Below are 14720 nucleotides of genomic sequence, written 5' to 3'. Positions count from 1 at the left end.
GTGCCACTCTCCTCCTTGTGCTGGCTGTGGGAATTGTAATCAGAGTAACTGATTCAACTCAGGACACAGCAGAAAGCCTTTAACTTTTTTCAGAAACTTTATTGCCACAGTTCTCCTGGCTCTGGGGACTCTTACAGCAGCAACAAGGAGGAAGCATGAAAACTTCAATAGAAGGTTGTCAAGTGCAGATAGACCAAACGTCATTTTCTTTTCTCTTTCATATCTCAGCAATTAGTCATTAATTATAACAGTACCTTCAATACATGGTAAGCTGCGTTATGTGTAGGTCACTATACTTATGTGGCAAGGAGTGAAGCAAGAAGATGATATTATCTGCTATAGATGGCTTTTCTGCATCAGCTAGTAGCTAGCAGTCTTGTGGCAAAAAGTAGCTGTATGTTTGGGTTTTGTCCTTTAAAGTTCAGCGATACTGTTGTGTGTAGTAATTCTAATACTGTAGTTGGTAAATAACTCTGCAAGAGATATATGTTAGATGGCTGTTGAAAATGGTGTTAGTGCCTAACTGTTCTGAATTTAGCTTGTCTAATAACTTGCTTCAGTCAGACATCTGAAAAGTTTGCTTCAGACTAACAATAGCCCTTGCAAAGTTTGTTGTGTTTGGCTTCAGTGATCTGCTTTGGGAGTGCACTTTGCAAGAGAACTTCAAGAACTCTTGTCTTCCTAGAATGAGAGAACTGGACTTCCATCATTAGTCAGTAAACAGTCCCAGTTTAGAACAGCACTTTCCCATTAGATACTGCCTTTCCTATGTTACTAATCACCTAAATTTATTTCTATGAAGCTAAAATCTTTTCGCTCTCCCTGTCTATTCTGATTTTATAGTCTTAGGAAACTAATGGAGGACAAGGGCCTTTTCATACAGTTTTTGCATTCTGGTCACCTTCAGTTCTTCATCTTAGCTAGTTACATACAGCTGTTCTGATTCAGAATATTTTTAACCGAAGCCTCTAGTTTTACTGTTTGCTAAACAATATTTATGGCTAAAATTTCTTATAATCATTGTCAGTTGACGTAAAAGCTATTGAAAAATTTGTACAATATCTGTCTGCTCAGTTTTTTACTACCTTAATAGGAAATTGTTTTTCATGACTTTCTGAAAAGTATTCTTAACTTTGTGTGGGAAAAGAGAAGAAAAACCTGGATCTTGCAATTATACATTTGACATAGTGGACACTGTCTAGCGAATTGTACACACTCTTTCATTATTTACCTATTCAGCAGCTCTTTCCTATGTTTAGCACACTCCACCCCAATTAAAATGTCATCCCGTGGTGTCTAAAGACTCACAGTACATGTGTTTTTAGAAATTTGAGTTCCAGTCTGTGTGAAGAACCTAGAACCAAAGCGATCATTTGCAGTTGGTGACATGAACGCTTTTTTCCCCTTCCTTTTTTTACTGTGCATCAAGTCAATACAAAATGAAAATGAATAGAGCTTGAATGTTACTGCAACATATCAAACTGAATTTTGGAATTAGTACACATTTTAACTCCTAAATCAGGCAGGTTCTGTTTTAATTAGAAGCTGTAATAAAAGTCTTGTTATTTATTGGTTAATAGATTTCTCACAAGGGAATTCGGACTGTGCACGTTCCTTCCTTACTGCCACAGCTTAACTTGTTCTCAGAGTTGGATTCTGTGTAGTAGAATTGGAATCTAACCAAATCAAATGATTCAAGAGGAAAAAGGAAAACAGAACAAAATCCCCGGAGGATGCATATGATCAGTAGCAACAGCAGATGTGCTTTTCATACAGATGCCGAGAGCATCTGCGCTGTGTTCATCAAAGGCTAAAGGTATTACCTAGGTTGAATGTTATTGCATAGCTTTACAACTGTATGATTCATTTCTCAAATGATCATGCTTTGGATCACAAACTTAAGGGCAAGATATTGCTAAATGCCTGAAGAGGGGCCACTATGTATGCTGGATTATGTAAATAGAAGTGATACAAAAGAGACAATCCATGAGTCAGTGCATTCAGTACAGGCTTGCCTTTTCCAGGCAGAAGGAGCCATCACACAGTAACTGAATTTGAGTATTAAGTGAAGCACCAGTTTGCAGAGTAAGTATGGTGGATTTTGTGCTTTAATGCTGGCTGGCAATATCCTATTTAAAAGCCATGTGTGCCAGAAGCAATGCTTTAAAAGAAAAAGCCATATGCATTTAAATCAGTAATCTATTTAACTGGTTTAGACGTGGGCATTTTTGAGGGTTTTTTGTTTTCTTTTGGTGTAAAGCAAGAAAAAATTTGTCCTCCAGAACAGTTTGGCAGAAGCACAACAGAAGAACCTCCTACCCCATCCCGGTGACTTTAATTATAGTAAGATTGTAGTGTTCCCATCGCTTGGACAACAGGTAGCAAAATGATGGCTTTCCTGAACAAAGATGCACAGGAAAACTTTGCAGCTTCATCGTTCCTCTTAATTTCTTGGAGAGTTTAGGGAAACCCTCCAAAAGCTGTGAATTTCTGATTCCATCGGGAAGCATTTGGTGCTGTCTGAAGTCTGGAAGGACTCTAAGGAAAAGTCAAAGAACACTGAGGAAGCACTTACTAGATTGATAAAGTAAAAATAATCATTGCAGGAACAGTTGTCACTGGGAGGATAAGGGCAAGATATTTTATGTGAAAATTTGAGGCCAATGCCTGGGATCTGCTGTGGAATTGTGGTCAGAGAACTTGGTCCTGGAGAAATTAAGAATTCTCAAGCAAGGCTCCATACCTGCATAGCCCCTTCTTTCTGCTGTTGCCATGCTTGGGATGTTGTCTTCTGTTCTGTGTTGCATGTTAACCTTACCTTTTCTTATTTGAATCAAGGAAATAACAAAAGCTGTCATCTGATTGGGCTGAGGAAAGCACATCTCTGAATGTTAGCACCAAGGTTGTGCAGCTAATGTCACCATTTCTTTAAACCATTATGGAGCTCTTTTGCTCTTTAACACCAACCAAACCAAAGGAACATCCATTTTTCTAATGAGATGTTGGTCCTGTCATGATTCCCTTATGCTGTCTAAAACCAATGGATACTGTCTCCTGGCCAGATTGGAAGTTGGATAATTCTGTCTTCTATTTTCTTAGTTTCAACCCTGCCCCCTGTGCCCAGGTGTTCTGCTGGATTGTTTTCTTTAAATATTAAACTGCTGAAGAGTGGTTATTCCATATTTTCTTCCACCCTGGGCTGCGACATTCCGTGTTCCTTAGTTTTTGCTAGTTTCTTTTCACTTCATAAAGCAGCTTGGTTGAAGGGTGCTGCTGAAGTGTCAATGTACAATCTTCGGTGGTTATACAGACCAAGTGCTGGAATTCAAGATTGCATATCAAGTCCAATGACTGTTATATAATGCTAGAGATACCGTATCAGAATAGCTTATTTGTAGGCATATAGAAGCTGACTTTTCTAGAGCAAAGAATTCCTCTAGAAGATACCCAGAGAAAAGTGAAAATACAATACACAGTGATTCCAAGCCCTACAAGTAAGTTCTCTGACAGTGCTTGTAATTGCTCTAATGAAAGATGTTGCTTACTAAAGAAAAGGTGGCAAGGGTGTGGCTTCTACGGTGTTTCTCTTTAATCACATGTTTAAATAAGGGATTAGATAATGAAGCAGCAGTGTCATGTAAGGGATGAAAGGAAGCATATAGAGAAAGCATGACTGTTATGTAACCTGTCTCTTTCTCTGTCAATGTCAAAATTTCCTGTCTGTATTGCAGCTGAGGTGAAAATAATCAAGGCAAGCCCAATGAAGTATAACCTGATTGCAGGTCTAGGCATTAGAATGGGCTTTCTGGCATTTCAGGCTTTTGGCATCAACTCAGCAGTAGGAATGATTGTGTAACCAGTAGGATTTCAGACATGTGTCGTGGTCCCCTGGGCTGCATCCCCCCAACAAAAACCACCACCAAACCAAAACTGTAATAACAGCAGTGACAAGAGGATGAGTCCCATGTTAGGTGATGGAAACTGATTATGGTCCACACCTTCTTCATCTTTCTAGAGAACGATCTGTTTTCCTCCAGGCAAAATTTAACCTTCACTCCTTAGTCAGACCAAATGAGCAGTAGTGAAATCGTTGGTGTCATGCATGTGGCTAAAGGTGAAACCAATTCTCGTCTGATTTGCTTTTTAAATATAAGGATCTTGTTTTTCTTCCCTCAGAATCTAAAGAGATGAGTTTCAGATTCTTGTAATAGTGACTATGCAATTCTTCCAATAAATCTGTTTCATAGCAGTCCCTCTAGTTGATCTTACTTGATATGAAGTAGCTTTCCTTTTTCTGAGCCATAATTGTTTTGAATCCTTATATTTATAAAAGTAGGGCTTTAAGAAGAAATGAAGGCACTTCATCTTTAGGGAAGCAGTTGGTTGTCAAGCTCATATAAATAATTAAAACTTGGTAGACTTCTTAAACAGTCAGAAGAGAATCCAGCAGTGTGTAGCACTTGTTTCAAAAGTAGCGGAGAAGCTGTGGGTACCAGAGGCGCTCTTGAGAAATGAAGTGTGCTGCAAGCTAGCAGTTATGTTGAACAAAGTTGATTTGTAGAGATCCTTCCTCACAGGTTTTTCAGTTATTGTCACTTTATACAAATAAGTGAGCGGAGCTATCAAGTCCATTCCATTGCAGAACTCTCCATGCTGAACTGCGGTCTTGAATCAGCATATATGTTCAAACTGCAGCTATTACAAGTGAAAGTAACTTACCAAATATGGATGCTCTTGTCATTCCTTGGATACAGTGGAAACAACAGCAAAATAAGCTGTTTGGGGTGCCTTTAACAGCGTTTCAGCAGTGTAAGTTGTGCTATGATGTCATCTGGCTTTTCAGTCCCTCATCCATTCTCTTGCAGTTGTGGTATAGGTTTGATCACATGAGCTCTCATTCAGAATCCAGGAAGATCCTGCTGAGCAGTAATCCTGTAATTGTTTTCCTCTTTCCTTAAAATCACATAAGAAAACAAATTTCCACCTTTGCTCTACTGTATAACCTCTTAGTATGATTTGCTGTAATTGCCATCAGCCTGATTTCTCCAGCAAATGAGTTTGTAACATACTGCCATCTCATCAGTAACTCTAAGCCACTGAGAGAGGGCACTGTGGAAAGCACAGTTTCTCAATCAGTAAACATAATGCTGACATTACACAGGAATGTGTATCAAAAAGAAAAAAAAAAAAAAGAGAAAGGCATTTAAGCAAGGCACTCAAGCCTCTTTGTACTTGACTTTTACCAGTACAGGATTCTGTACATTGATCATAATGTGAGTTGCAGACAACAAAATAGCAGACTGCCACATGCTTGATTGGAGAGAGAGGGAAAAAAAAAAAAGAAAGATAAAAGCTAACCATGATAAAGGACAGTTCCTGAAAATATTTACAAGCTGCAGACTTAACACAGCAACTGTGTTGACAGTTGATAATGGCTGTCAGAGCTTCCCAAACAGCAGCACTGAATCAATTCACATTAAGTATTTGGAAAATTTCTTACTTCAACACTGAAAATAGATATTTCAAATTAGAATACATAAATTTGCATTGCTGTTTGTCTTTAATCTGCATAATCTATCTCTAAAAGTTCTATCACTCCTATATGTTGGTCTGATATTCTTCATGGGTGTACTTTCCAGAAGAGCAAACTGAAGACAGGTGGTTTTGTTCCCTTTTCTGTACTCTGGCCAGAAAGCATCGTGTACAACAATTTACTGTAACCTAATGATGTAAAAGATGAAGTCACTGCAACTGAGATGATATCTCAGGCATCTCTAGCTGGATTTTATCTCTGGGGAAAAAACAAAAATTAACAACAGCTTGGCACTGAGTTAGTTTTCTAATTAAATCTTGATGTAGCCCTTTGCTTTTAAGATACCAGTTGTTGCCCAAGGAAGCAGAGAGCAGTCAGGATAATCCATGACAAATGCACACACTGATTCACCTCCTGGAGGCATTGTGTTCTGAGACTGAGTTGCTAGTATGATGTGGAAAATGCTGGCTTATAAGATAGCCTTGCAATGTATTTGTGTAGAGGAATTTTCCATGACAGTTCACCTGTTTCTGATGTAGAATGCTAAGAGATACTTTTTATTGAGATAATCAGAAGGTCTTTACAATGACCTTCTGTCATTGGCTTCACTATGGTTTGGAAGGCTAAGCCTCCAGAGGATCAACAATCGTATCAAAAATGCTCCCCCAGGTTTTGTTCTGTTTCTGATTTTATTAACCCAGTCTGCTGTGCTGTAGACCAGTAGCATTTGTCAGTTTCTACACAGCAATTATTGCATGAATTTTGTATTCCTTCATCCATGTATTGAAATTCCAAAAGTATGGGGCTGTGTTTAACAGGGTCCATATACATAACTGAAAATGTTCAAAAGTTCTTTCTCAGCGTTTCTGTAGATGGGTGACAACTGTGAGCATGACTTCAACAAAAAGAGTTACAATTTAACTCTTGTCTGGAAGCATACAAATTGTGGCAAATGTCACTGAAAGTTGTGTAGTCCTTGCATCTCACTCAAGGCAGAAGCATTTCTGGCAGATACTTGTCTCGTCTGTTCTCTGGCATGTCCAGAGATGACAATTCCTTATACCTCCAGGCAGTCAGTCCTGTACTTCATTTCTGGCTGTTCAGGGTATCTTTATTATATGATACTAACCTCTTCAGATTGCGTGAAACTCTGTGCTTGGGCTTTATCAAGAATATTTTTCTGTTGCTGGAGATAACAGGGAAGTATGATGTCAGTTACTGCAAGAATGGATAGGACTACTGTTGTTTTAAATCCTAGTCTTTGAATGTGGCACAAACGTCTGTAAGTGGAATGAAGTTTGAGTACTGCAGTGGGAATCTCACAGATTGGGTTTGTGTAGCTATGGTCAGAGATGGAGCCTTATCTTGCCATCTAAGTGCACAGTTAATACAAAACTTGAAATATGGCAATAGATCTCTTTCTAAGAATGCACTTTTCCAGGTTTTTCTTATTTTATAATCATAAAAACCCACATTCTCATTAGATTAATTTCTTGAAACACTTCACCACTTCTCAGTAGATCATTGGTCACATCAACATGTCACACAGGCATAACAATAATATAGGTGCAGGGAGGGAAATGATGTACACCCTTAAAATTTAAGTTACAGGCTTGGGTTTGTAGCTCTAAGTCTGGAATTCCAGATTCTGCAATTAACAGTGGGATCAAGATCAAGTGTGAATGCATGAAACTGTCCTTTTCACTCTTCCACCCTCCCTTTTGAGACCTTTTTTTTATGAACAGGCAAGAAACGTCAGTAGTACAATAGATCACTGTCATGAAGGATGAACCAGTAGTCTAGTTTCAGTCTTGGGAGCACAAAATAAAAATCAGCTGAAGGGAAGAATGTGGAATAGATTGCATAAATATTTGCAAGACTAAATAAACCCTCCCCCCATAATGAATAGCTAAATGTTTATTAACAGAAATTTTAATTACCGTCCAGATTTATAGCAGTAGTTCATAGAGCTTTTAATGACAGCTCTTTGTCCCTCAGATTGGGTGTTATAGGTAGTAGTACCTTGTTCTTGGCAAGAATGTGCTTTAAGGTGTAGTCAGAGGAACTCCTAAGTGGGCTGGATGTGGAAGGAATGTCGACTCCCAAGATTGCTTTAAGAAGAAAGTCGTCAGTTTCAGGGCTCTTTGAAGAAATGCCAAGTCTTACACATGTGTGGAATTACCAAATGCATTCAGGAGACACTTCCAATTTTAGTTTTGTTATGTCAGTGGTAAAATAATGGCAGTCTCCATAAACCTGGAAGTCCTGGATGAGTAGCAGCTTCATTTTTCCCTAGACGCATTGTGTCATGTATGGTAAAGAGCACTTCTAAAGCAGATTTGTTACTTTTGTCCATTGCTTTAAGGCCACCAAAGAGCACAGGCAGGACTCTGCTTCAATTCTGTGTTTTTCTTTGCTTCAGAATATTGTGTGTTTCACTGATCTCCCTCCATCTCTCCTGTAATGACTGACAGGTGGCTGCCGCTGCTGTTGTGTTCTGCTACTGCGTCAGAGCATCTGATGCCAACATGATTGTGCTATAAGTATTCCTTAGTCTTCATTGCCTCCCCCTGCTCCAGAACAAGTCGTCATTATTTGGAGGACACAGGACAGTCAGGAGCCTGCCCTCTCCTTGACCTTTCAGATAACTGACTATTCATGCAAATATTGCAAATATGTTGTTCTGGAGAGAGCAAAACATTCTCGCTGGAATATTGCTGTCCCACGCCATAACCACCTACTAGAGGGGGCTGAAAAGTGGCATACCAGTAATTATCAGGAATGGTCTCTGTCTCAGTGCCTTCCACTTCACAGAGACTGGCACTATCATACCAGAAAGCATATATTGCCTAGGTTTGGTTATTTCCACTGGCACTATTTTACCACAACGCATTTTCTCTAGAGATCTGCTGCCCTTCTTTGCTGTTTACATGGAGGAAGCAAATGTCAGGTCTGCTTTTTTCATTAAAGAAATAACTGTGCATGAGGGAAGGCAAGGGTGAAAGTGTGCCCTCTAGGATTTGGAAGAAACCAAGCTGAAAAACCTTAATGGTGTTTGTTTTGAAACAGTTTCTGCAATGGGTAACAGCTGTTCTTCCAAAGGAAACAATGAGAGAAACTGCAGCTTTATTTGCTGTGCAATGACTGAAACACCCGTCACAGGCCTCAGGCTCCGTTGTGTACTTCTAGAGACCAATGTTCCCCAAAGCACAGAAATTATGAGCATAGGGTTATTTTGGGGCTCCTTGCTAAAACACAGCCTCAGTGATTTTTTGAATTTTTTTAAAATTTTCTTCTATCATGCATGGAAAGGCTTGCTCCTATGTCAAGTCCCCATTGCCAAAATACTAGCTTGAGAGAATTTTCAAATTTTAATTATAAGCTACATGAACTTTTTTATTTATATATGTATATTGACATTTGCAACCCCATCACTCTAATATAGCTCATAAGTAATGAGCTGTAAAATACCATTTTAATGCAAAAATACATACATCTAGATTCTACTCTTGTGCAGACAAATGTTCCAAAATAATTCAGAACGGATTATTTTTGCAGTGAAAATAATTTAGCAATTTAAAAAAAATGCACTAAAGGTCTTACTTAGAAATTTATCTAGCAACATGAAGAACTAGTATTTCTACCAGGAGTTCACTGAGATGATTAATTATGTAAGATTAATATCTTTATGGATAATTAGTAAAACTGGAAGCAGGTTTTGAAAGGTCTTTTTCAGTCTCTTGGTAGTTGGACAAAACATTTCAATTTAAAATAAACCTACAAGATTTTCACAGTAAACTGGCAAGTTTTGTGAGGAAAATTCTTTTATTGTGGAAGGGAGGAATATGTGTGAAAACTGTGTGAAGAACGTTTTCTTTTTGTAGAATGGCGAGCAAAGATTGTTCAATGGCCCTGTGAACATTACAGAGTTGTAGGGCTGAATGAGACTAAGGTGAACATCTTTTGAAGGGTTCTGCCAGTAAATAAATTGCAAAACACAAAAGGTTTCCAAAAGAGTTTAATAAATAATGAGGTCCTTTCTGTACTGTATAAACTATAAATATACCATGCAGTCCTTTATAACTTAAAATAATTTACAGACTGAGGTAGGGGGGTAGGAGGGTGTTGTCACGGGCTTTACATCCATCTCAGGGTCTCCCTGACTTCCTGCTGAGCACACACACACAGGCTGTGTCAATTCGAATAAATCGCCAGGCTGCTTGCTTGCCCTCCATTGTCAGCGCTTTGACAAAGGTGTGTGTTGTGGTGCAGTAAGAGTTCCAGTGCTTTGCATCGATCCCTCGGCACCCACTGGAGACTGGCTTAGGGTCCCTGCACTTGGTCTCAAAAAAGTACTGCTTAAAAATGTTGTTGTTAATGTTGACCTCTCCCAACACTGTCACCTCTTTGCCTTTAATGTCAGTGGCTGTGGTTTTGTCCCCAACCCACATGCTGACGCTGTCACACACTGAGAACTCTCCCCGGTGTAATACGGGATGCGCGGTCCTCTTGGTCCTGGCAGTCCTGTTGAGAGAACCTGCACTGCTGAGAAATCCCATATTCTGTCCTTGCCCTGACACTGGGGGGGGCTGTGTGCTGAACAGCACCCGGGGAGACCGGAAATGTCTCTTCTTAAAAAATTTGGGGTCCACGGTGATATTTATAGCTTCTCTTCTACCTATCGTCCAAGTAGAGTGGCCGTGGGATGTCTGTGGAGCTGCCTTGGGAATGTGGTGTCTGTTACTCCGGTGGGTATTGAGCAGGGACTGTTCTGCAGGATACTCCAGTGGAGCATTGTCCTCTGACTTTGGAGCTGCCTGTGTGCCGATCAAAAAAGCTATAATCAGAGTGTAGTACAGCATGGACATTACGCTATGCACCTAGAACAAAAGAAAAATGTAATGTTACTGTAAGCCATGCTGGCACAAACGGATGCCGTTGCTGACAATAAATTTATAAGATACCCAGGATCATACAGATTTCATCAGGTATTCATGTGGGTGCCAGATGTTGTTCTTCCGAAGAGCTCATTCAGACAGCATAAATGTTCTTAATAAAGCGAGAACATTAGAAAATAATAGCTAGATTATTATTAATTCCTCTGGTATTTGTTATTAAAACATTGTTTATGGAGCACTTGTTTGGTGTTATTAATGTGGAGACCATATGGCGACAGCATGTTCCCAGGAGTAAAATCTCTAGTGATTTTTGCAGCAACCTTTTTGGCCAGGGCTGGTCTCTTGGCTGCAAATACCCTGCAGAGTAGTGAGAGTAGAAGCAGCCCCTTGGCTGAAATAGCTGTCCATTCAGTTAATTTGTCTGCAGAGGTGTCCTTGGGGCTAGGGTGGGGACCACCAAGCTGGTACTTGTGGAACGGGGGGAGCCCCAGTGAATCGTGCCATTATCACACACTCAACAGCCACGCTTACCTGCCATGTGGACAGGCCCCACCGCTCTGGCTGGCTCAGCAGCCTCCAGCAGCCTCCATCTATCCCATCTGCCCCTTTCAGGATGCACCACATTGCTGATTTTAGGCAGATAAAGCCCAGGCTCCTTCCCAGAAGAGCTCAGACATCACATGTCACAAGGACAGATGGGATTTTTTTCCATGTTCAAGCTGCGTATTAGGACAAATATGGGTATTATATAGGAGCACCGTGGGTGACAGGCTACTTCTGGGTTGGCATATTGGGTATAGCATAGCTAAAACCATTGTGGCCATAGTACTGGGAATTATGTACAGGGAAACACCTTCCTTTTTTCAGAGTGCCATGAGCAAGAAACTCCACAAATGTCACTGCATAGCAGATCCAGTGCCAGTGCTAGTCTTCCTTCGCTCTGGAGAATATGCACATCTGTTTGGCTGTGGAAAAGCGTAAGATAAATCTCTCAAACTTCGCTAAGAACAATTTTATGCTAGAAGACTAGCAGCAGTAATACCTTGTTAGGTAACTGCCATGTGTTGACTAATTCAGCCACATCTTGGGTTAACAAATCAGTAGCGGGCATCCTGGGAATAAGAGACATTCAAAAATTATCTGAAATTGCAGTTAAGGGCAGACATTGTATTTCCTTTGTGAAGACTTAATAAGCAGAGACAGGGTATAAACAGAAAAAAACCTATCAAGCGAGGCTCCTCCCCTGTCTCTTTGCCTTGTTTTGCCTGACATGTCTCAGCTGGCCCTGAATTACACTGTGTCCGGCCAGCAGGCAGGCAGCCGCACATAGACTGGACAAACAGGGTTTTGTAAAAGGAATCAGGCTCTGCAGTTCCACTGTGATTTCCCAGCATGTCTTGAATGTTTTTTCTGGGTGTGGGTCAATTACTGTTGAAGTTCCCCCTCTCTGTTTCTGTTCAGCTTTCTCAGACTAGAATCCCAAGCAGCACTAAAGCACTCAACCAGGGCTTTAGCTTTGCTAGAGCACAATCTTGTAGAAAGTGCAGAACCCTAAGATGTCCCATAGGATCTTGTGTGGATAGTCTTATCTCGGACAAGAGCTGAAATGAAATAAACAGCAGTGTCTGTGCAGGGCTGCGTAAGCATTTAAGAAATCAGCAGGAGATGCCAAGTGAAGGTAGTGACTGAAGAGGGTGAAGATGCTACAGTCCCTGCATCAAGGGGAGAAAAGAAGAGAAAGGCCAAAAGCCACATTAGCAGTTGTGTCTGCAGCAGTTGGGCTGGAAGAATTGGGGACAAAATGATGATGAGGAGAGTCAAATCTCTCTCACAGAGAAAATCGTTACTGTTCCAAAGCTACTTTAATTTGCTTAAAACAAGGCTGAGGGTTGCTGCTTTCCCACATGCTGCTCGTGCTTGAGCAGTCATCATCGTCTGTATAAGGAAATAGATCTGGGTGTAGCTCAATAGCTTGGCTATGCACGATTCAGAGAGTAACCCCTTGTTCTACAACCAAATTAAAATCAGATGGTTCATTACATCTCTAAAGAGTTAGCTTTCCCGACAGAAATGTTAATGGAAAAGGTTTGCAGAACAAAATCCAGGCACAATTTAGACATGCCAATAACAGCCTCAACCTATTGTGTTTATACATAAACCCTTTTTTTATTATTTCCTTCTATAGGAAAGAGACATTGCAATGTCAGCAAAGAGCTGTTTCTGGTTTTGTGCTATACAAGATTCACTGCTCTAAAATGCAGCTACATTTATCTCCCTTCTCTGAGTTTCTTGTGTTGCATATGCTAAGATTATTGCGTTAAGGCCATTAACACAAAATCAGAAAGATCTCACCTGCTTGCCTTTTTTTTTTTTTTTTTTTTTTTTTTTAAACTTGCCTTGTATTTCTTCTCCTTGTGGTAAAGCATTCTGTGGGGAGTGTGGCCCAAACACAGACAAAATGTATTTGGGATACCTGGTAGTTTTCCTGAAGATTCAAAATTGAATCTTTTAATCAATTATTAAATTAGTGGAGAATAGAAACTGACAGATTAAAGAAGTGGACTAGACAATGACAACACAAGCAAAAAAAGTTAACATTTAAAGAATATAGGTATGCCTTAGGCTGTTAGGATTGTGGGCTTTTTTGCTGACGTGTACAGATATTTTACAAGCTATTTTTGGGGTTATTTCTAAACTTTGTCGCATACTTAGTTACTAGACCCTTTCATGGTGCTTTCTAGAAGTGTTCACAGTGCATGCCAAGCGCAGCCACCTGAACTTCCAAGGAGATGCACAGCTGCCAATTCTAGTGCTGGTAGTACATGGGTATCTGTTTGTAACATGGCCACAAAGGTTATCACAAGCATTTCAATGCCAAAAGTACAAAAACTGTACTAAAACAGAGAATGTTTAATGAGAACTGTGACTTCCAAGTGGACCATCTCTCATTATAAGAAAACATTCCCCACAAAAGATAAAATTTCTGGAGACAAAATAAAAGAAGACAGAATAAGTGGAAACTCCCATTTTAGCCAGACAGTAGCTACCTAGCAAGTATCAGTGAAGCAACTTGTTTAATAGGTCAAAGAAATAAGCTTTTCAAAAAATAAGAATATTAAATGCAAACTGCCCTTGCCTTCATTCTTTAGAAGACAAAGCAATGATTTTTTTTAAGTTCAAGATGACAACTCTCTTCCCCACTTGTATGTTGGTCAAGTGTCAGTTAAACACTTCTTCTGGTATAGCTGTTCAGGCTACTGTGATACTGGTAATAGACGATTTCAGTCTGCTCTGAGAAGAGTGTGTGTGTTGTGCTTACCTCTGAGTATACTGCACAAAAAAACTGCTCCCCCAGCAAGGTCTTTATTTCATCCAGACGCTGAGCTGGGGTTGGCTGCAGCATGCCATCGGGCCAGTTTGACTGCGTAGCTGAGTCTGGGAGTTGCTTATTCTGCGTTCACTAGAAGTAGAAGTATTTGTTTCAATAATTAGCCAGCAAATAAGTGTTTTCAGTACCATTCCCCACTTGATAGCAGGAGCATAGGGACAAATCCACTTGCTTGGCTCTCTGAACTGTGCCTTTTTCACCGTTACAGTGTAGAGGTTGTCTAAAGCGCAGTTCTCAACTTTAAAGAGCAGCACATTTGTAAGACAAAGCTACCCTTACTCAGCACCTTTACCAGACCGTGGTTAATGATCCACTGCTCCTGATCCTTCTCGGGCATCTTCCAGGCTCACCAAAAACAGGAGTGATACAACATAGTGAAGCAATACCTGCTGATGTCACTATCTGAGCTCAGTTTGCACAGTAGCAATAGACAAATGAGGGCTCAGACCCCCCATCATCTTTGGGAAGCAAGTCTGGTTACAAGTAGAGGCACTGCAAGTTGTGTGCCACCAAATGCAGCCAATGTAAAACTCTGGCTGCTCTGCTTAGTTGTCCAGATTGGTCTAAACAGCGCTATCACCAGCCCCATGTCCTTTTTCTGTCACAGTACTTCAAAATGGTGCACTCCTATTATCAATACTCAAAACGAGAGACGTTTGTAGTACCTGCAGGACATGAACCTACCTATGCCCTATCCACAGATCTGCTATGCACGCATCTTAAGTTAAGCAGTTTGTGCCCCATGCTTTCTCTTATGATGCCCCAAACACTGGAAGTCCTTCGGAGGCCCTGAAGGAGGATTGCCAACGTGCATACTACCGTACATTCTGAACAGTCAGTGGAAAGTAACTTTTGGTTCTCCTTTGAGTTTTTGTCAACACATACAGTAACATTGTCAGTG

At 40.3% G+C, this 14720-nt stretch overlaps 1 protein-coding gene and 1 long non-coding RNA gene across 5 annotated transcripts in view; one reads left to right on the top strand and one right to left on the bottom strand.

The window, feature by feature from the left end:
- LOC143169997 (uncharacterized) overlaps positions 1-14720 on the top strand; it is a 124675-nt gene that overhangs the window by 56455 nt on the left and 53500 nt on the right. The gene's annotated exons all lie outside the window — the stretch shown is intronic.
- Positions 9550-14720, bottom strand: part of NGF (nerve growth factor) — a 36797-nt gene continuing 31626 nt past the window's right edge. Inside the window, exons 3-4 of one of the 2 annotated variants that reach the window (XM_076357881.1) lie at positions 13751-13891; positions 9550-10413 (exon numbers count right to left, since the gene is read on the bottom strand). In XM_076357881.1, the coding sequence (XP_076213996.1) occupies positions 9682-10413; positions 13751-13834 (816 nt within the window). In that variant the 5' untranslated portion in view covers positions 13835-13891 and the 3' untranslated portion in view covers positions 9550-9681. The remainder of the gene's footprint in view (positions 10414-13750; positions 13892-14720) is intronic. The other variant, XM_076357882.1, reaches the window with a different exon arrangement.

The sequence above is a fragment of the Aptenodytes patagonicus genome, chromosome 22 (genome assembly GCF_965638725.1).
Source record: "Aptenodytes patagonicus chromosome 22, bAptPat1.pri.cur, whole genome shotgun sequence".
Lineage (NCBI taxonomy): Eukaryota > Metazoa > Chordata > Aves > Sphenisciformes > Spheniscidae > Aptenodytes > Aptenodytes patagonicus.
Note: the sequence above shows the minus strand (reverse complement) of the source record. Positions and strands in the feature narration are given on the sequence as shown.